At 40.9% G+C, this 22,524-nt stretch overlaps 1 protein-coding gene across 1 annotated transcript; it reads left to right on the top strand.

Annotated features, from left to right (window-relative positions):
- The first annotated feature begins 3,019 nt into the window (after nt 1-3,019).
- Nucleotides 3,020-5,103, top strand: LOC142045912 (uncharacterized). The gene is made up of 2 exons (XM_075060654.1): nt 3,020-3,689; nt 4,476-5,103. The coding sequence occupies exons 1-2, from the start codon at nt 3,176-3,178 to the stop codon at nt 5,024-5,026; spliced, it is 1,065 nt and encodes a 354-aa protein (XP_074916755.1). The 5' UTR covers nt 3,020-3,175; the 3' UTR covers nt 5,027-5,103.
- Nucleotides 5,104-22,524: the final 17,421 nt, after the last annotated feature.

Here is a 22,524-nt window from a genome sequence, read left to right as displayed (position 1 = left end):
CATATGCCCCTATCTACCTGACTTTAATGCATTAAATGAGAGAAGAATTTAATGTGACTTGTGCTGGTGATGGCGGAGGAGAGGAATTTGTTATTCTGATAGATAAGTCCTCACATGTATATAAGAATGGAATACTGAGCCTGCTGCATTATGTCATGTGTCTTATCAAACATACAACTAAATGAGACTGTGACAGTCAGGATGCATGGTTGTTCATTGTCAAACACAGCATTGCAGTCTTAACTACTAAGAATGGACTTTACGTTTGTGCTATGTCTGTTTCTCACAGCAGGGCTGTTATTCTTTATCTGAAATTATTCACTGAATTGCTACCTTCCTGCTTGTAATCTGAGTTGCATCATTCTGCCTTCTAGCAAGGTAAGATGAAATTCAGATAAAATATGAACTTTGTATTTTACAGTGTGATTACAACCTCCAGGCACAATGCCACATAGCTTCTTCAACCTTTAATTTTGCCTAATCTGGTTTAATTTAGCCAAAATGGATAACAGCAAAGAGAGCATCTTAAGAAAGGTCAACTGATAATACACATTGGCGTCTGATTTTAAGTGGCAGGTCTAGATATAACTCTTTGATCTAGTTCCCCCTTAATTTTGAACTACTGTCAGTTTTCCTCAATCTGTTCTCAGGAGGGCAAAACGCTCTTATTTGAGTAACTCTACTGATGTCAGTGGTTTTGCTGAGAAATCAAAGGGGAATCTGGCCCAAAGTATGTTACAAAATCATTAACTCATGATTTAGCCTCTTATTCTTGTAATTATTTTATTTATGAATCTATTTATTAACTCAGAGATAAATCCTGGGGATAACATTTGTAATCATTTTTAGTCTTGTCTTTACCCAATTTCTGACAGTAATTTAACTAGACTTCAGTTTGGCACCATTGTCGTATATATTATACAGTGTCAGTTTAAACTATTGAATATTCAAGTATGTGGATTTAGTAGGTTTCCTTTTCCTAAATTCTCTTTCCACAGTAGCCCATTTCAAACGTATGAGGAATCTGCACATCTAATTTGCACCATTGCCACTCACAAACCAGGTAGATACATATCCAAATGGCTAGCTACGCTTGTAAATGGACGTTTCAGTACACAGTTACCCAACTAGTGCATGTAGGCACTTTAACTGCATGTGGGCAGGTTAGAAAATTATGTATGTTTGTTGCTATGGACAGTAGCAAATACAATGCGGCTATCTCATAGTTTGTTTGGTTTGAATCTGCTATCTGTTCTGTAACTCCCACAGGATTACATTTAGTTCCAGCAAATAAATTGTTCTCCACAGCCATTAGACCCAAGGATTTTCAAATCAATCTCTGTTCCTGTCAGACATTGAAAACTGTTACTTTTGAATCAATATTAGCTGTGCTCATGTCATCTTGCTGGAATTGGAGAGCACCCTTTTCTTATTTAGGCTGTTTTTCATTCTCATCTTTCTCTTTATTTTAAACTTGAGTGGAAGGGAATGTAATCAGAAATGAGTCAAACAAAGTTTCCTCAAAGGAAAATTCATACAATACTAGGCCAAGCAAATGTGTTGTGCTTGAAAGCAAGCAACTCACTACAGATGCTTCAGATACAGATGAAATGACCTCCTTCACTTTCCAATAATGGCTTTTGAGTCTCCAGAGAGTCAGATTTGTGCCAAGTCCCTGGGATTGTCAAAGCATTAACACGATGGAGCATCTCCCAATAATAACTATCATTTTAATGTTTCTGGTTTCAACTATCAGGGTAAAACAGGGCTCAGAAGTCTACAATTTAAACAAATACCACAGTGGTCTTACAGTCACAGAGAAGTGATTAGACCATTCTATCCATTCTCAAATTTGGATTAATATTCACTGAGAAATTGACACAAAATCAGATCAGAACTTTTGTGTCTCATTCTATTTCTCCTAGTGCTTTTTCTTAGTTACAACTGTGAAATATAATCCAGGGAAGATTGAAATACGTGGAAAATACAGTGCTTTGAAAAATACATATTATTGATTTTTTTAAAATGTTATTTGTGCTTTTCAAAGGTGAGTCTTCAAACAAAAATGTGCTTTCATACATATGGTATGAAATAAATATATTTGAATTCCGAAAAATATCAATGAAACTCTAATTCGTTCGGAATGTAAATATTACCTGGATGGACCCTCCTTTTCTATTGCTGGGACTAGATCCTGGCTAACCCCAGAATGATACAAAGGGCAATTCCAGCTGCCCTAAAAAAGCAGCTGATTATTACTCCAACCCATTCTTCCACATTCAGTGTGAAAAGAGTGGTAGGGGGTGTGGCCTGAGTTTGTTGTACACTAACACTCAGCTGGTATAATGCAGAGGCCAGGGCGGGAGGGGGAAGGAGAGGGAATACTGCAATCAAATGCAAAGAAATGTAGATAGGGTGACCAGATAGCAAGTGTGAAAAAGTTGGAATGGTGTTGGATGGGTAATAGATGTCTATATAAGAAAAAGCCCTGAATATCGGGACTCTCCCTATTAAATCGGGACATCTGGTCACCCTAATCATAGAGCAGCCTTGAGGATAGCTCAAGGCTCAAAGCAGTGTCATGGGAAGCCATTTCTCCCATATCAGGCTCTGCTGAGTGGATCTGAAGATGGAGTAATTTATGTACGTTCTGTTGCTGTTTTAACATTTGTTTTCAGTACACTCTCATAAGCAGTGTGGCGGGCCATACAAATTGCAATTTAAATTTCAGCAGGAAAGATCAGCATTAGCAGCCATCACCACTGTAAAAAGTTATATGATAGCTGAGGCCTTGGCTACACTTGCAAGTTGCAGCACTGGTGAGGGGATTACAGAGCTGCAACTTACCAGGTGTCCACAGTTACAGAGCTCAGCCAGCGCTGCAAGTCCCTTCCTGCAGCGCTGGCTGTACTCCAGGTCTGCTACGGGTGTAGTGAATCCAGCGCTGGTGTTGCAGCGCTGGTCATCAGGTGTGGACACTCACCAGCACTGTACTTGGCCTTCAGGGTATTAGGAGGTATCCCAGCATACCTTTTCAGCCTCTCTGGTCATTGTTTCGCACTCCACTGCCCTGGGCTCAGGTGACCCATCCTTTAAATGCCCCGGGAATTTTAAAAATCCCCTTCCTGTTTGCTCAGCGAGGCGTGGAGTGCAATCAATCAATCAATCAGTGACCATGCCTCCACGCCCCAAACGAGCCCCAGCATGGAGCACTGCCGAGCTGCAGGATCTCATCAGTGTTTGGGGTGAGGAAGCTGTGCAGGCACAGCTGCGCTCCAGCCGTAGAAATTATGATACCTACGGCCAGATATCAAAGTCAATGCAATACAGGGGCTATGACCAGGACGCGGTGCAGTGCAGGGTTAAGGTAAAGGAGCTGCGGAGTGCCTACTGCAAAGCACGTGAGGGAAACCGCCGCTCAGGTGCTGCCCCCACGACCTGCCGTTTTTACAAGGAGCTGGATGCGATACTTGGATGTAACCCCACTGCCAATCCGAGGATCACGATGGACAGTTCAGAGCCTGGAGAGGAGGGGGAGGGTGTAGAGGAACCCGAGAGGGAGGCTACTGAGGTGTTTGGAGACTCCCAGGAGTCATGCAGCCAGGAGCTATTTTCCAGCCAGGAAGAAGCTAGCCAGTCGCAGCCGCTGGGACTTGGTAGTGAGGAACCAGCAGAGGAGCCTGTTCCCGGTAAGAAGCTTTTATTATAAGGATGGAAATGTTTTGGGAGGAGGGGGGCTATGGCTGCCTGCAAGCATGCCTAGATGTGGAATAGCCCATTGATTTGGTCTATCACGTCGCGGTAATCTGCCTCTGTAATCTCTTCAAAAGTTTCAGCCAGAGCGTGTGCAATGCGCTTCCGCAAGTTTATAGGGAGAGCCACCGTGGTCCTTGTCCCAGTCAGGCTAACGCGTCCGCGCCATTGTGCCGTGAGGGGTGGGGGGACCATTGCTGCACACAGGCAAGCTGCATAGGGACCAGGGCGGAATCCACATAGCTGTAGAAGACCCTCCCGCTCTTCCCAGGTGACCCGGAGCAGCGAGATATCGGGGAGGTTAAAATTCTGTGGAAAATGCAGGGATACTGTTAAGTGCTATTTCCCTGTAGCTGCTCTTTGCTTTCCCCAAGTCACAGAAAGCCCATGGATTCCAGAGTCAAGCAGCCCCCCCTTCCCAGGTGAGCCGCGTGTGCAAGATGGCTCTGAGGAGTACCTGCTGTGGCAGATGTGGGTGTAGGGTTCAGTGCTATTTCCCTGTAGCTGCTCTTTGCTTTCCCCAAGTCACAGAAACCCCATTGATCCCAGAGTCAAGCAGCCCCCCCTTCCCAGGTGAGACGCGTGTGGGGAAACTCACCATTTCTCTCTGCAGCTGCGGCCTCTCTGTGCTATGCTCGCAATGTGTAAATGATGCTAGAAATAGTCTTAAAAACAATACAGGCTCTGTAGTAAAAGTTCATCTCTCTGTGTTTTTTTTAAAGTGACCTTGGATACTGCTCCATCAGCGCAGACTTCTGAAAAACTACAGAACTTAAGAAAAAAACCAAGGAAGAATAAGGAGGAGCTGGTGAAAGCAGTTATGAATCTGTATTCCACAGATAATAAAAAGTTGCAAGACTGGAGGGAAAAGGAAAGCAGGAAAAAGGAACAGGCTGCCAAGAGAAAGGAAAAGGCTGCCAAGAGAAAGGAATTGGCTACCAAGAGAAGCACAGATGGGCTGCTAAGCATCCTGGAACGCCACACAGACCTCATGCAGTCAATGCTAGCCATGCAGGCAGAGCACTACCGTGCCTTCCTCACCCCATCCCAAAGCTCAACCCATTGTGCCCCACTGTTTCCTCAAAACACCCTTCTCCAGCATCCTGGTTCTTACCACCACCAGCTGCCCCCAACACCCATACGTTCACCTAACAGCCCTGAGAACTACGACCCTTACCCTATGCACTCAACCCCCATCACCATGCAGCATATTAATCCTGAAGTGCAGCAGGCATTGCACAGCACTCAAGGAAGGACATATTCAAACCTCTGACTTTACTGCTCATCACCCTACCCCCCTGCCCGTTTTATGTACTGTATTTTTAATAAAGGATTTCTTGTCTTTTAAAACAGTTTTTATTATTACAGAAAGTGTAACATACTGTACCTCAAGTGAAAAATAGGCACTGCAAATCATTGCAACCACTGCACTTCACTCCTGTGGAAGGCACCCAACATTACTGTTGGCTTTCAGCCTCAAATTGCTCCTTTAAGGCATCCCTAATCCTTGAAGCACTGTGCTGGGCCTCTCTAGTAGCCCTGCTCTCTGGCTGTGCAAATTCAGCCTCCAGGCGTTGAACCTCGGAGGTCCATTCGTCACTGAAGGTTTCACCCTTCCCTTCACAAATATTATGGAGGATACAGCACGCGGTTATAATCGCTGGGATGCTGCTTTCCCCCACGTCTAGCTTCCCGTAGAGACTTCTCCATCTCCCCTTTAAACGGCCAAAAGCACACTCCACAGTCATTCTGCACCGGCTCAGCCTGTAGTTGAACCGGTCCTTGCTCCTGTCAAGCTTCCCTGTATACGGTTTCATGAGCCAAGGCATTAACGGGTAAGCGGGGTCTCCAAGGATCACAATGGGCATTTCGACGTCCCCCACTGTGATCTTCCTGTCTGGGGAAAAAATCCCTGCCTGCAGCTTCCTGAACATGCCACTGTTCCGAAAGATGCGTGCATCATGCACCTTTCCAGGCCATCCTGTGTAAATGTCAGTGAAACGCCCACGGTGATCCACAAGCGCCTGGAGAACCATAGAGAAATACCCCTTCCGATTAACGTACTCGGATGCCAGGTGGGGTGGTGCCAGAATAGGAATATGCGTCCCATCTATTGCCCCTCCACAGTTAGGGAAACCCATTTGTGCAAAGCCATCCAGAATGTCCTGCACATTCCCCAGAGTCACGGTTCTTCTTAGCAGGATGCGATTAATGGCCCTGCAAACTTGCATCACCACTATTCCAACGGTCGACTTTCCCACTCCAAACTGGTTTGCGACCGATCGGTAGCTGTCTGGAGTTGCCAGCTTCCAGACTGCAATAGCCACCCGCTTCTCCAGTGACAGGGCAGCTCTCAGTCTCGTGTCCTTGCGCTGCAGGGTTGGGGCGAGCTCAGCACACAGTCCCATGAAAGTGGCTTTTCTCATCCTAAAGTTCTGCAGCCACTGCTCGTCATCCCAGACTTGCATGAAGATGTGATCCCACCACTCAGTGCTTGTTTCCCGAGCCCAAAGGCGGCGTTCCACGGTGCTGAGCACGTCTGTTACTGCCACAAGCAATTTAGTGTCAGGCGTGTCAGCTGAATCTATTTCATCATCTGAGCTCTCCTCGCTGTCACTTTGGAGCATAAAGAATAGCTCAACTGCCAGACGAGATGTGCTGGCAACATTCATCAGCAAAGTCCTCAGCAACTCGGGCTCCATTTCCTACTGAAATCACGCGGCAGACTCACAATGGCACCAAACGGCTCAAAAGGGAAGTGATGCAGCACGGGTCGTTGGAACAGGAAGCGGAATGACCCGCACCCTTCCGTCCCCTTCCCACAACCCACTGCGCCAAATGGGACGAGGTGCTCTGTGGGATAGCTGCCCACAATGCACCACTCACAACAGCGCTGCAAATGCTGCAAGTGTGGACACACTGCAGCACTGGTCGCTGTCAGTGTGGACACACTGCAGCGCTGGCCCTACACAGCTGTACGACCACAGCTGTAACTACCAGCGCTGCAAAAATGTAAGTGTAGCCATGGCTATGGGCTTGGCTACATTGGCACTTTACAGCGCTGGAACTTTCGCGCTCAGGGGTGTGAAAAAACACCCCCCTGAGCGCTGCAAGATGCAGCGCTGTAAAGTGTCAGTGTAATCAGGGCAGCAGCGCTGGGAGCGCGGCTCCCAGCGCTGCACGCTACACCCATAAGGGATGTGGTTTACAAGCAGCGCTGGGAGAGCTCTCTCTCAGCGCTGCGGCTCTGACTACACTCACACTTCAAAGCGCTGCCGCGGCAGCGCTCCCAGAGCGCTGCCGGGGCAGTGCTTTGAAATTTCTAATGTAACCATACCAGAAACCCATATACTAACAACTCTGTGTTTTGTTTAGCTAAATTTCAGTTGATTTTTTTCCCCCCTAAACCGTTGAGACTTCTTAAAAGAAGAAAGGCGTCAAAGGTTTTTAAGGAAAACCTGGAGTGGTTATTCCAATTATACTATGACCTTATCTGCTATTAAAAGACAGATTTTCAGGTTTACAGACTAGAGTACTAGCACTGCAATATTTATTACTCTGCCCTGAAGGACAAAGATTTACTCACTGAATTTCCTTTCTTTTTTATACTGTGTCTTAAACTGTTTTTTTAAAAACAGTTTTTATTAAAATATTAAAAGTATCTTTGTGTATGATTCATTAAAACATACTTTTAAAGTGTATAGTATATGCACGAGTTACAGAGCAGGAAATGAATTAGTCACCATATGCAATTAATTCAATATGATTCTCCAAAGTCAGTTTTAGTTTTTCCAATTATTAAGTGGCACCACTGAGTTAGGCACCAACTTTGGCCAAAAGTGGATTTAGGAAAAATTTAGATTAAACTGATGCTCTCAGCCTTCTGAATACATCCAGAAGCTGACAAATGTTTCATTTTTCTTAAATTTTGGAAGCACAGGCTTAGATAAGTCAACTGTGAAATGATAGCATTACGAACACATGAGAAATCCTTTTACTTTTCTCCAGCTGTGTTTGGTTTAAACTTGCACTGGCTAGATCTGTAAGACCCTACATCCCAATAGCTATTGCTGTCTCTCTAACGTTAATATGGACAGATATTCTTTCAGTAAGAACTCAGTGTCTAAAGTTTACATTTCTCTGAAGAGAAACAGGCACCAAGAATTTCATGGGAGTTAAAATGAAACTACAGTTGCAGAGAGCTGTTCACTAGGGGTGAAATCCTGGCATTATTGTCAGCATCAAAGCTCCAACTGATTTAAATGGAGCATGGATTTCACCCCAGGAATAGAACCATGGGAAATAAGCCTTTCTAAATCCCCTTGGAAAAGCTCCTGAACTCTTAATGTAGTTTGCACTAGGCCAAGAGGTGACAAATCATCTTGAAAATGGTTCATCATTTACATTCTATATTGATCAAAACAGCTTTAAACCATCATAAACAAGAGATTGTTAACTATCCCCTTTCTCTTTATTTCAAAACAGCAAAATGCATGCAGATGGGAGGCACTTCAGATCAGATAAGATGAGTAAGAAACCTTCTTGATAACTGAGTCAGCTATATATTGGTCTTAAAAGGCCACTCTTTCTGATGTCCTATACACTGTACATGTTTCTGTCACTCAGTACTTTTGTGGACTCTGTATTAGATGAATACTGTGATGACCTGTTTTGAATATCTGAGAATTTTTCTTAAAAGGCCAGACTTCACAGATTCTGAGACATCTTGGCAAACCATCAAGCTTAGCAATGCGACTTACACCCTTTCTGTTTTAGGTTGCCAGTTCTAGTCCTGCTCAAGTCAGTAGTCATGAAAAATAGATACATTTGGATTGCAGTTTAGTGGTCTTTGAGAAATTAATTGGTGGACTCTGTCAGTTTCTTCACAGACATGGGATATAACCCAAAGCTTGCATCAATTGATACTCTTGTTGACTTTTCTAACTGAAATTTCTAATTATTGAATGGGTTAAGCCAATTAAGTTATCCTCTCATTTGTAGAGGTGGTCTCTCCAGGTTTGGGTTCAGGGAAACCAGAGCTGCTGCTTTCTCTGCTTTCAATAAATAAAGGCCTTAAGACACTGTCACAATTAATTGTGCACTATATCCGCTAAGTATTAATGAATAAACATTGCACAGGCAGGAACTGTGAAGCAACGTCTAAGTGAATTTCCCTCTCATCATCTGCAACTCCTCCTGGGTTCAGTCTTCCACTTTCTGGTGTACCAGTGGGTTGAGGTAATCTCATTACGGAAAGGAAGATGGCTACTCTATTAACTCTTGTTTTAAAATGGGATCTGGGAGAGCTGGATGAAGTCTAGAGTTGGGCATGAAACAAAACTCCAGATTTCAGCCTCCCCAAAACTTTGGAGGCAGAGCTAAGGAAAAACAGAATTCCCATCCAAGGAGAAATTCTGAGACTTTAAATTTTCGTTTTAAATCTTTCAATGTTTACATTACACTGTTATGTTGTATCTAAAAGATAAAGTTGAATTGAAGTATTTTAATAAGGTCTAAACAAATATTTTGATTAGAGGTGATGGAAGATCAACAATTCTGCTTTGCAACAACTTTCAATGTTTTGAAATTTGTTTCCATCCTGCATTGGAACAAAAACCTTTCTGCAAAATTGAATTATATGAAAACATCTATTTTCAGATCAAAAAAGGCAGATTTTCAGTTTGGGTTTCTCTCTCTCTATATAAGTGGACAGTCCATCCTGGACCTCAGAAGCCTTGCCACTGTTTGGGAAGGGAACAACTTAGGCAATACCAACAATGAAACTGTGTGTCGGTATTCTCTCTCAGCATAGGATGCAGTCTCCCAAACAGCCCATGAGCTGTCAAAGAAGTTAATGTGGCCTGAACTGAGCCCATAAGTCCAATGACAAATTTTTTGTTGCTGTTTTGGCCTGAGGTTTACATCAGTAAAAACATAAAAGTGTTCACTAGAATGGGAACACTAATCGTCTCTTAACTATGCTGATTGATAGTGATATAATTAATAGTGGACAATAAGTTGTTTTTCCCCCCCCCAAGAGTATGAACAGTTATAGAGAAATAAACTTTGTGAGCCCAGACCAAAACCAGCATTTTCAAATACTTTTATTTGTTTTCCTTAAAGATTTCTCCATTGACTTCACTCATACTGTCTCCTTGTGCTCAGTAGACTTGGAGGCCTTTTTGGTTTATGTAGACAGTTTTGGCTCACCAGGCAGCATTTTTTTCTAGCCTGTTGCAGCTCAAATTTATGTTCATTTTAAAAAAAATACACATTAAAGAAATAGGGCTTTTACTTCTTGGGACAATTTAATGCTGGCTGATACAATTATGGTGTTTAAAGAAATATTTATTCAAAACAAAATCCAGGATTTTATTTTCCTGAAAAAGTTTATAAATGTGCATGTTATATAGCAATCACAGCAAGTATGAAAGAAGTATGGCAAACAATCCCCCAAACATGAAGGAACAACCAATAAATGCTGAGAAGTTATGAAGGCAAGGGACATGAGTGCATTTTTTCTCCATCATGCAAAAACAAAACAAATAGAGTCTAGTTTCACCTTGTGTATATAACTCCCATAGACACAAATGGGATTTGTTTGCCTTTGTAAGACAAGTAGGCATTTTGAATACACTTAATTTGTAGGTATTTTTGTAAAATTTTAGATCTGTCTTTAATGCTTGCATTTAGCCATCAGAAAATTCACTTTTGTTTAGCGAGAAGCAGTGTTCAAGTCCAGATGTAGATTAAGATTAGGCTAGTTTGTAATGCTCAGGATCAAGACTCAACTGAGGCGAAGATTCCACAGCAAGCAGTTTTCACAAAAGTTTAACCCCAACTGGAAGAAATAAACATGAGATCAGCTGTTGCTGTGAGATTTCTGCTAGACTGATTGGTGTAAAAGTCACAATTTCAGCTATCCTAGTGAGACTGCCATTCCTTTGGGAACCATCTACAATGGATCCAGAAATAAACCCCTTTTGGTAATGCATCTGATTCAAAGCTAGAACTATAGGTTTTGGCACCAAGTTCAGTGTATGTGTGGAGTGAGTAGGAGAGGCCCTGGGCAGCAGGTAAAAAGCAGTAGCTTAGTGATAAGATTAAAGAAATCAACCAAAGAAGCCCTATATGACATCTCTGAAGTATCATTATTGATTACTAAAAGAAGACATAGCAGAAAAAAATTGTTTTACAGATTGTTTCACTTGGGAAGTAGCTATTAAAAGACACGTAACCTAATTAGAACATGAGAATGGTCATACTGGGTCAGACTATGGTCTATCTTGCCCAGTAACATATCAACAGTGATCTGGACCAGAACTTCAGGGTGAGCGTACAGAACAGGGCAATTATAGAGTGATCCACCCATTTCCACTCCTGGCTTCTAGCAGTCAGAGGTTCAGGATCTCCATGAGCATAGGGATTCATCCCTAACCATCCTTGCTACTACCCATTGATGGACCTATTCTCCATAAACTTATCCAGTTCTTTTTTTTAACCCTATTATACTTTTGGCCATCGCAACATCCCATAACAATGAGTTCCACAGATTAGTTACTTCTGCTCTCAATTACACACATGCAATAACATTAGAGTCAGCTGGGAATGGGGGGTAAGGGTGGGGGTAATATATATCCCATTGTTTTGGGGTTGTACTTTGCATTACTTTGACAATGTCATTCAGCCATTTAAATATGCCCTTTCCTGAGTGTCTTAGTAGGATTTGTTAAATTTTCCAGTTATCTAAATTGTTCTGCTTACATTGCTGGAGGCTGTTACTATGAGATGCGAATGGTCATCTGTGAGTTAACTGTCCAACCCATATGACTGTATATTCTTCAGTTGTGCAGATGTTATATGATTTGTCAAGGATCATTTAATGTCTAAGGTAGCTTGATTTAGGAAAAAATAAAAAAAAGGCAAAATTAAGATGCAAGATCCACATGGACAGTAAATACGGCTGTATTTAAGAATTTGCATAGCTCAATATGGAAATGAAACATGCTCAAATTTTCAGAAGTGATCACTAATTTGTCATGGTGCAGTTTTTGAGAGATGAGCCCTGATATGCTTATGATTCTTTCAGATGTGCAAATCATCTACAACTATTAAAATCAGCGCAGCCTTCAAAGGCTCAGCACCTCTGAAAATTGGGCCTTCAGTCTCTCCAACTGGGCATCCCGAGCCTGTTGTACCCCAAGTTAGTGGACATATTTGAAATTTTTAGCTTAAGTGACTTTCCCAACACTACATGATTAGAACTCAAAAGTGCTTGACTACTGGTGTTGGCTCACATAGGCTGAGCCAACCGCTCAGATGACTTATAAACCACATAATATCCTTGCAGAAAAAAATAGTTTTAAATCTTAGAAAAAACCTAGATTGACTCAAAAGTAGAACAAGTTAACACCAGAAGGCAATGTAAAAACATGGTCTGCTCCATAACAGTTTTAGATCACATGTAAAATATAAGATTGAGGATGGATATTATAACCAAACATTATGTGTAGACGCATATCTGTTTGTGTCTGTTATAAAAATAACTAACTAACTACTACTACTACTGTATTTGGTAATTTCTTAAAAAATACTGAGCTGTGTGCTCAAAGATGCCATCCTGAGGGCTGTTGTTACTCATGTAGCAAGACCCTCAAAGTTCAGTGCCTTTGCTCACAACGTATCCCTGAGCTACCATAATTAAATCAGCACTCTGCTTGATCTCAGAGGAGGACCACTATACAAACAAATGAAGCTCTCAACATCTCTATCTCCACCAGCTGAGGAAGGTAAGTGGGGGTGACAGTTCTAGCAGCAGTAGGTTTCACAGGTCCCTAAAGCAAATTCTGGAGGGAAATAAGGGCTCTTTTACATACGACTTGTTCCTAAGTGCTGTTCTTTCAGAAGCGTTCTGTACAGCGTCCTATGAGCACCACATGAAGAGACACCTGCTGTCACCATTAGAATTGCTGGGGGCATTCTTCCCACTCCCCCACTTTTTATTGAACAAAGCTGACAGTTTGGTTTAACTTGCATTTTATGTGAAAAGCCTGTCCTTTGTACTCTCGTGGGAGATGGAGGGTTTAATGAATCTGAAGACTTGGAATTCCCCAGTCTTTACTGTCATGAGCATTTCACATCCAATTTGGAAAACTAGACAATAAAAACATCAGAGTCAAACAAAGGCCATGACATACGAATTCAGGGACTTGTTTGCCTCATTTTCACTGTGAGGGAAACGGCTGCAGTAGAACAAGTTACTATATGGTATGGAAAATCATTGTAAGTGATAAATAAGCTATAAGGGTGAAATCCTGGCCTCCTGAAGGTCAATGGCAGAAGTCCCATTGACTTAATTTGGACCAGGACTTTTCTCTACAGGTTTTTTTTTAACTTTAGCTGGAATAATTAGTAAGATCTGACCCTAGAACAAATAACCCTGGGAGCTAGTAGTGAAAGAGAGATGTAGGCACAACAAGTATTAGTTCTAAATCTTGGAGTCTAGTAGAGTCTTATCTTCCATAAACAATATGCTTATAGACACTAATAAGAATAAGAGATAAAAACCATGTAATTAGATTAGGTTTTAGCATGAATATGAGGTTAAGGGCCCAGATTCTAGTTTAAACAGTGGTCATGAAAAACTAGCAACTCTTTGTTGGATAAATTAGCATGAAATCTAATGGAGAGACATGCAGATCACAATGTTTTGTTAGTTTGCTGAAAATCTTTATATACTGCTGACTGGATTAAGCAGTTAAGGTTGTTACTCAAGGTGAACATTCCTGTACATATGCCACTGGGGAGGGACAGCTGAGAGAATTCACGCTAAATTGCTACAAGTGATCAGAGCCTGCAAGAGTACTGCAGCTAGCTACATTATGTTGACTACATTATATTGACTAAGGCCTGGTCTACTCTAGAAAATTAGGTCAGTTTAACTATATTGTTTAGGGGTATGAAAAATACACATCTAGATGCCAACTCACAGGGAGGTGGATTACCTACATTGACCCTCCCGTCAATGTAGATGGTCTCTACAGTGAAGTGTTACAGCCACTGAAGAATTTTGAGTGTAGACGAGTCCAAAGATTAGCATATGATGTCACTCTGTAACCCAGATATGAAGCCTAGATTACAACAGTACATTAAAGAAATTTCATTGTTATGGAGGTACTTGATCACTGCTCTGATTTCATTCTTCTCCATTTTTCAGATCTTCAATGACTGACTCATTTCAACATATTTTCATACGAGTTCTACACAGATAAAAAATGCCTGCTAACAAAAACATCAAAATATCAGTACTTTGATCTGTGAAATCTGTTGGGCCCTAGTATATCATTAATTAGGTGAGGATAGACAACTGCTAAATGATCCAGCAGTGAAATAGAATAAGACACTAAGAATGCAACAACTTTTTATTGGCCATCATTTTATTCCAATAATTTCAATATTTCATTATTAATAAAAATGTCTGCTATGTGATCATACAGCAGTTGGAGATGACAGGAGCAGCATGCCAGCTTTGCCATGAGAGTTCTCAGTACCTGAGGTTGGACTTGGAAAGCCATAGGAAGTAAACACATTACTATCATAACACCAGGTTAGATCCAGATGACAAGATCCATACGTGCATTTTATAACTACTCGAACCTCCATGGCTTTTTCTTGATTTCTGTCAGATTCAGATAACCCATTTCTCCTTATAATGGAGACTTCATTGTTCCTCAATTTTCTATCCTCTACAGAGGCTTCACTTTTCATCTTTTTTGGGGGGAGTGAGTGCAGATTAAAATATGTCAAGCAAGAAAGCTATCAGCATTCAAGATACCTTTGAAAATAAGAAAAATACTTATCATCTGACCATGCTATACTGATCTAGCATGACTCATGGTCTAACACTCTCGGAACTAATTTTTAATGAACTATTTATTCATGTGGATTTAGAGCTGTAGTTATTCTTGATGAAACTGGCCAACTTAATTCCCAACACAACATATGTTGAAACTTCTCCATGTTACTCTGCATTTCAAAAACCTGTTTCAACATCTGCCCCAAATAAAACTCATCTACCGAATTTGTAGTACTGTTAAAAAACAAACAAACAAACAAAACCCCCAAAACCATTGTATTTGTTTAAGACACAGAAAGTTTTGTTCAGAGGAAATCCAGAGAGATCATAAATGTGCATTGGACCCTTCTGACCACTGGGTGTCATTGTTTACTCCACCAAATATCCCCGTGTATATCAGGGATGCAGGTGGATTTGATTGTGCCTCAGATCACCAGTTATGAACAGCAATCTGCTCATTAACAAGCTAAACTTAACCACTGTTGCTTTGGGAATTATCCAAACCTATAAAATAGAGATTATAGTAGTTCTTTTATTCAATACTATTTTTAAAAAAATCAAAACAAGAAAACCCTCTATTTTTAAGTAAAAAGTAGTTCTTAAGAAAGGGGATGATACCAGTTTAACAGCGCTAGAAACTGCAGTCCACAGGCCAGATATATCATAGTCAAAGCAGTCGAAGTTTCCACACCCCCATTAGAGTGCCTCATTATTCATTTGGAGATGCCAAACCATAACGGTTTGTTTCCACTATAAAATGTTACCTTGTTTGAACACGATTATGGAAGTTAGCTGAGTTAGTATAGAATCCATGACGTTGAGGTCAGCATAGCCCAGGGAAAATTGTGCTTAGCATCATGTCAACTAAACATGATTAGAATGTGAGACTCTCAGCATTTGATCACAGTTGACTGAGATGATGCTGAACATGATGTGCCTTGGTCTATGCTGACCTCAAAGTCATGATGTCATATCAGCTAAGTCAGTTATTTATAACTGTGTCCAAACATGGCAACATTTTGAAATGTAGAGCAGCCCATAAGGTGAACGGACAATTCAGTCTCTGTCCATTCAGTCCTTGTTTTCCCTTCTTTGATTGCCAAACATGACTAACAGTAGCATATCAGATCATGTGACCGAAAATCAGAATCTCCGGCTTAATCTGTCCACTGCATGACAGTTACAAAATTAGTAGTGCAATAGTTTCCATTAAAAAGCCATCATTTGCCAACCATCAGCATGGAGTAGTCTCAGATATACGTATACTCATACTTAGAATAAATGACTTTAATCCTTCAGTTCATTTGCTTACTTATGTGGTAATGGTTGATTTTTTTTAAATGGCTGTTACAATATTTCATTGTTATTTCCAGGATGGTGAGTTACTACATTAGCATCAATCGGGATACAGAAGATGGTTTCCAGCAAAACAAGGAACAGCCATGAGGTTGATGGAGTTTTGGTTTTAAGAGCAAGAGGAGAAAGGATGGTTAAGTATCATCCCTATGTTACTGATACAGAAAAGAAGGAACAGAGAGATTAGTGACTTGCCCAAGGTCAGTGGAAGAGGTTACAATAGGACCCAGGCCTCCATGTCCTATTCTGCAGGGCCAAGGCTCCTCCATTTTGAAGGACAGCAGTAAAAATGACACAGATCTTGAGAAAAGATTCTGCAACTAGAGAGAGAGATTAAACAGAAATTTAAGAGTATGGAGGAAGAAGGAAGGAAAGAGCCAATGCCAAGTGCATTGCCAGGAAATCTAACCCCAAGAGATTCATACAGCCAAGGGCCTGCATGTCTGCATCTTTTTGGTTTATTTATTCTCTTCAAAATATAAAACAATCTGTCGAGTAAGAAAAACATTACATTCTGATTAGTTTCCCTTGTAAAAGTTTTCCCTAAATTTCAAATGATTGGCTAAAAAATCAACATTTTTTCTCTCATCATGCACAATAGCTTTTTTCTCCTTTTTAATAACTTTAATTTTACAAGCAAGGATAATGCTCAGATTAGGGAGAAGGTGGAGCTTGTTAAATGCACAGACTGTATTAAAATTCTTAAGTAGTTTACTCTCCCTCTACTCTTGATACTTAGACTATCATTTGATTATCTGAGGACAGTTATGAAGCCTATCTTCTATCTCTTTTTCTTAGACATTTTTAATGTTCCTATCCCCTTAATATCTCAAGGCATTAAATGTATGACACACTCGTGTAGCTTGTGTTGGCCTGAATCCACTTAGCACTCACTTTGCATTGGTGTATGTTACTACACAAGGTACAGAGTAATGGTGAATCAGACCCCACATGCAAGAATAAAGACCTTACATCAAGTCCTCTTCACTATCCCTACTGCAGAATTAGTCTCTAAATTAGATGTGGGAAGACTGAAGAGAGCTTTCAGTGTATGATGACTGTTCTGGCACTTTTAAAACAAAGTTCTAGATGTCATACGTTAGATTTCTGCAGCTTAAAAAACCCCAGCTCTAACCCTACAACTCCATGTGGGTCTCCTCTCTGGCCACAGAAGCACACTGAGCTATATCCATACCACGATCTCCTTATCCTCTGGACTTCCAGACGGATTATAAACAATCTCTTCACTCACTACTGCAGTGCAACCCTCTCAAAATGGCAACCATCTAACAGGAACAGCAATACTGTGCAAGAATTTAAGACAGGAGGTAAAAAGTACTTATGACTAAGAGTGAGCTTTGGTTCCCCAAACTGGAGCTTGGTCAGGAGTCTTAATAAAAGTTCCATGACTCAAATGGTGACGAAAGACTTCAGTGTTATGTCACATCTGTTTCACCAGAAGATGAACTGAATAATTTTTAAAAAACATACTATGAAATTCAAAAGTATATAGATATAAAAATAAAAACAAAAGAAAGAGAAAAAGACAAAAATCAGTCTTGCCACAACAATATTCAAGGGAAAGTGTGGAAAATAGCAGAAACAATTTCCACTATTTTCCAGTTCAGACTGGCATGAAAGAAAACATAAGCTGGTACACCTCTACCTCAATATAACGTGGTCAAAAATCCCTACTGCGGTATATGGGAAATGCTATTATATTGGGGGTAGCGGTGGCAGGGCTGCAGCGGTGATTTAAAGAGCTCGGGGCTCAGCCGCGGGGAGCCAGAGCCCTGGACCCTTTAAAGAGCCTCCAGAGCCCCACTGCTACCGCGCTACACGCAAACCTGTGTGATATCGGGTTGTGTTATAGCGGAGTAGAGGTGTATAAGCTTATGTTTTCTTTCATGCCAGTCTGAACTGGAAAACAGTGGAAATTATTTCTGCTATTTTCCACACTTTCCCTTGAATATTGTTGTGGCAAGACTGATTTTTGTCTTTTTCCCTTTCTTTTGTTTTTATTTTTATGTCTATATACTTTTGAATTTCATAGTATGTTTTTTAAAAATTATTCAGTTCATCTTCTGACAAAACAGCTGTGACATAACACTGAAGTCTTTCGTCACCATTTGAATCACATACCAATAGAGTGTATTACTCCAGCATGAGTATTGCACTCATGTCAGAGATAATCAGAACATTTGATTCTGCATTTTCATCAGCCAGATATGTTCAGTCATCTCTGAATTATTGTCTTAGCAGATGAGAATTCACTAAGCGCTTCAGGCAGCCTCTGACCTGGGAGTGGGAAACTGATGGTGCCTCACTTCACCAGTAGCCTAGTTTTCTGGGAATCAATATGAACAAATTGAACAAAGGATCCCTATAAGCATCTCTGCCAAATCCCCAATGGAACTCCTATCTCACATAACAAGCATTAAGACCACTTGTAGCAAACAAGTAACAGTTACTGTTTTTGCCATCTAATAACTTTGCACTGCCTTAGAGTTCTATTATTATTCCTAAAATCCTATGAATACACATGAAAGCTCCTGCAGAGCTGTGCACCATTACATGCCAATGTTCTGTCGATGAACCATAAGCATGGCACGTGCAAACAGTTAAATATTGCTTTCTTTAATTTTTCACTCACCAGTTCAGTTAAAAGCACACAGGAGACCTGCAGTCTGGGACTTCTGTAAACGAGGAATGGATTTTCTTTTTCCATGCTAGCTCAAAGTATTTGTCATGGGTAATGACTGAAATATCAGGCCCTTGGAAAGACTTGCCCTTAGTAAATGAGCTCTTTTAAAAGTATGCATGTCTGTGGGTGCACACATGCATGTATCTGAATGAAAGGAAAGATTAGTAGTTCAGTTCAACCATTGCTGTTAATGCGCAGATAATTTTTGTTCCTGCTATGTTCCTTATAGGTTTATATTATGTCAGAAAGACCATCACTAAATATTATTTATTTAGAACCAACATTGTACTAGATACTTTACAGAGATTCCCCAAGACAAAGGAATTACAGTGAGTTGAAGATTTAGATTTAGATCTTGGCAACATGCTGGAGTAATGCACTCTATTGGTATGTGATTTCTAAATCACACTAATGCGCTGAACATTGATTGGTCTGTGTAGGCTCTGCTGGTGTGCACTAAAGGTTCTCTAGTGCACTTTAACATAGTCTGTTTTAAATACCACTACATTAAAGTGCACCAGCAGGGTCTATGCAGACCAATCAATGTATGTGCAACACATTAGTGTGTTTAGAAATTGCACCTCTATAATGCAGATAAGCCCCTAAAAAAAGTCTATGGGAGTTTTGACATGACTTCAGTGGCAGCAGGATCAGGCTCTAATACCCTTTCTGGTAGCAGTAAACAATTATGTGTTTCCAGCATCTACAAATACACTATATCGATATACTCACTTGCTGCCACTATTTGGTAAAGCATAACTCTGGAGGGACCCCCAATGAAACCTGTTCAGTTCCAGTTGTACCCAGTGTCCACAGAAACTAAAGACTGTTTTAATCAAATAGAGACATCTGGCTAACTCATACTGGTCTAGTTCTTGGCCTCTCTATCACTGAGCCATGTGCTAAAGTAAGTTGAAGTTGCCATTAAGAAAAACAACAAACCTGTAAGTGTAATAACTAGTACAGGCTATATGAAGCTTGCTTCATAATCTTTGAGGCACCTGATGGATAAACAAACTGCTGGAACACAGGCATTACTGGGTATTGAAATTCACCCTGCTACTGGTTGATAGTCGTGCTTGTATATAGGTGAACTATGCAAACCTCATAACTACAGTACGCACAAAAGCTGGTTCCATTGCTTTTGGCAAATCATACGTCTGAGTGTTTAAACTCTTAAAGTTTTAATATCAAATATTCACTTTCAGTACCATCACTGGGGCAAACAAGGTTTCTCAGTGAACTATGAAATTAATTTTCATGTGGAAAAATACAGCAAAGTTCTATGGCTGATGCTATAAGTTATGTGTATCCCCTTAAGCTTAATGGAAATGGTGGTTCTTAGCTTGAAAATAAATGTGCTACCAGCCAGTGAAATCCTTGAATAAGCTGCTCAAAAAACCCAGCGTCCTTGGTTTTATGCTCTTAACTGAGGACATTAAGCATATACATCATGAATTTCCTGATTATGTATCATTTTCCTCCTAAGTTCTATAAGGTTCTTATAAAATAAATCAGTAAAAGTGAGTATTTATCTTTCATGTCATCTGGATGAAACAGATGCAAATGAAAACCAAGTTCTATTATAGATTCTTAATTGCTTTTTAAACAGGAAATTTGTTTAAATGGAGAACAGCACCCACATTTGATGTACATTAAGAAACAACCAGATTGCAATGGGCTGTTTGAGCCCCATATAGAAAAATGAGTGCCATGGCAACTTAAGGCCTTAAAATATATTCTATTTTACTCCCACTGTCTTGTTTTGTCACATTGCCTGTACAGTGGGAGTCCAGTAGGATAATGCTGTCTCATTCAAAAGCTTCAGAACTCAAAGCTTTATCTGAGGGGGAGAAGATTATGAAGGATAAAAGGATGATCCCTCATACCAGGTCTTTATGGCATCTGATCACTTGGGTGTAATCTGTAGATGTTTTTATTCATGTATGCAGCATGGCAGAAGACAGTTTTAAGAGACCATGTGTCTTCCAGTTTCATCTGACAGAATTAAAAGAATCTAACCCAGTTTTTTGAGTAGTTAGCAAGAATTTGGCTGTCTGGCTGGATTTTTTGAAAGGCTGTATAATTTTATAACTGAGAATAACATTTGGAGTTATGCAAACTGTGGATCAGGGAATTAAATGTGATGTTTCAGTGTGTAAACTGTGTGCCTCCCAGGGTTAGGAAGGAAATAATAGAATATCAGGGTTGGAAGGGACCTCAGGAGGTCATCTAGTCCAACCCCCTGCTCAAACAGAGACTACTCCCCAGACACATTTTTGCCCCAGATCCCTAAATGGCCCCCTTAAGAATTGAACTCATAACCCTTGGTTTGGGGAGCTAATGCTCAAACCACTGAGATATCCCTCCCCCTTGTTATTCCCTCTGTATATCATTGCACATCCAGCTGTACATAGGGTGGGGGTATTTTTACTTCCCTCTGAAGCAGTAGATGTTGGACATTTCCACTGATGGGATACTGGCCCAGGATTGATGGGCCAATGAACTCATCTATTATAATATAAATAATGTAACAAATAAGGACTTAAGTTTTCAGCTTTAATGGATTTTTTTGCTGTCTATCAAAGATCCTCAACCTGCTAAGGAAAAGGGCTGATTCTCCAAAGTCTGCTAGGACCATTTTGCACTGTGTAAGCAGTGCAGGTGGACTCTGCTGCCTCCTGTGCTGACCACTTCCAACCTCAGACTGGGTATAAGGGGAAGTAGGGAGAATGTCAGGGAGAGTTTTGACAATGGAGTTACATTGTTCCTTGTCCTCCACTGAAGGATCTTATGCCAGGAAGAAGCAAGAAAAGGCTGGCTGAGTTGAAGAGGGCTAGGAGAGAGTATTTGGAGAGGGGCAGCTGTAAAACTTAGTAGGAATCCAGAGAGAAAAAGGTCAAAAAAGAGTAGAGGGAGAACTGATCCAGACATGAAAGGTCCACTTTTTTTTTTTAGCATTTCCCTGTATAAGAAAGTTGTCACCAAAGTAAATATCTTATTTGGGACTTTTTGGAGTTCTAGTTGTAGTAAATCCAAAACTATTTATGAGGCAGGTGACATTAACACTGGGCAAGTCAACAAGAGAAGCAACTTCAGTATTATGTAACACTGTTCATCTAACTAATAAATTGGACAGAGTGGAAAATTCAATGGGATCTAGAACACCACTATTTGCTTTTTTTTCCCCTTTGTTTTTCTGCTGTCTGATCAACCTGTTAATTAAGGATCTATTCAGAGGAATAAACGTGGGAAAAGAGAGGCTAAGTGCTGCACCTCTAAAAGGTGTAGAACAGAACTCACAACTTAAAGAGAGAGGCTATGTAACAGGGTCTTACCCATTTCCAGCATCAGACCTTAACACCATGTTTCCCTTCCTTGTTCTTACCAACATCCATTCTGGTCTAGTTCATTAAAATAAGAATGGTCAAGGGTCAGATTAAATCAGGGAGTCTGTCCCAACTCTAGTTTCTTCAGCTACTTGCTGGGCTTAGCAGCTTTTTCCAAAACCCAGGTCCTGCTGCCTCGTACTTTCCCAAATGCTTTTCCCTCCTCTACTCCCTATTGGAACAGGCTCATTCTTATAGGGAGTCCCACTCCCAGGGTACTATCAGGTGAACCAGATTCAATGACCCAGTTACCAGCCCAAGCACAACTCCATCATCTGGGACTGGATAATTAGGGCACAAGTGGGACTGAGACCAGTTCCCCTTAACAGACTAGCCCACCCTGTGACAAGGAGCAATGCTGGCTTTAAACCACTTTTGTACATTTTTGATCCTAAGCTGGCCTGGGGGCTGGAGGAGCCTGCGCAGGCATGGAGAGGGGTTGTCTAAGTTATGGTAACCTTTCTGAG

The sequence above is a fragment of the Chelonoidis abingdonii genome, chromosome 1, assembly GCF_003597395.2.
Source record: "Chelonoidis abingdonii isolate Lonesome George chromosome 1, CheloAbing_2.0, whole genome shotgun sequence".
Taxonomy (NCBI): Eukaryota; Metazoa; Chordata; order Testudines; family Testudinidae; genus Chelonoidis; species Chelonoidis abingdonii.
The sequence above is the reverse complement of the archived record's forward strand: the minus strand, read 5'-3'. Positions and strand labels throughout refer to the sequence as shown.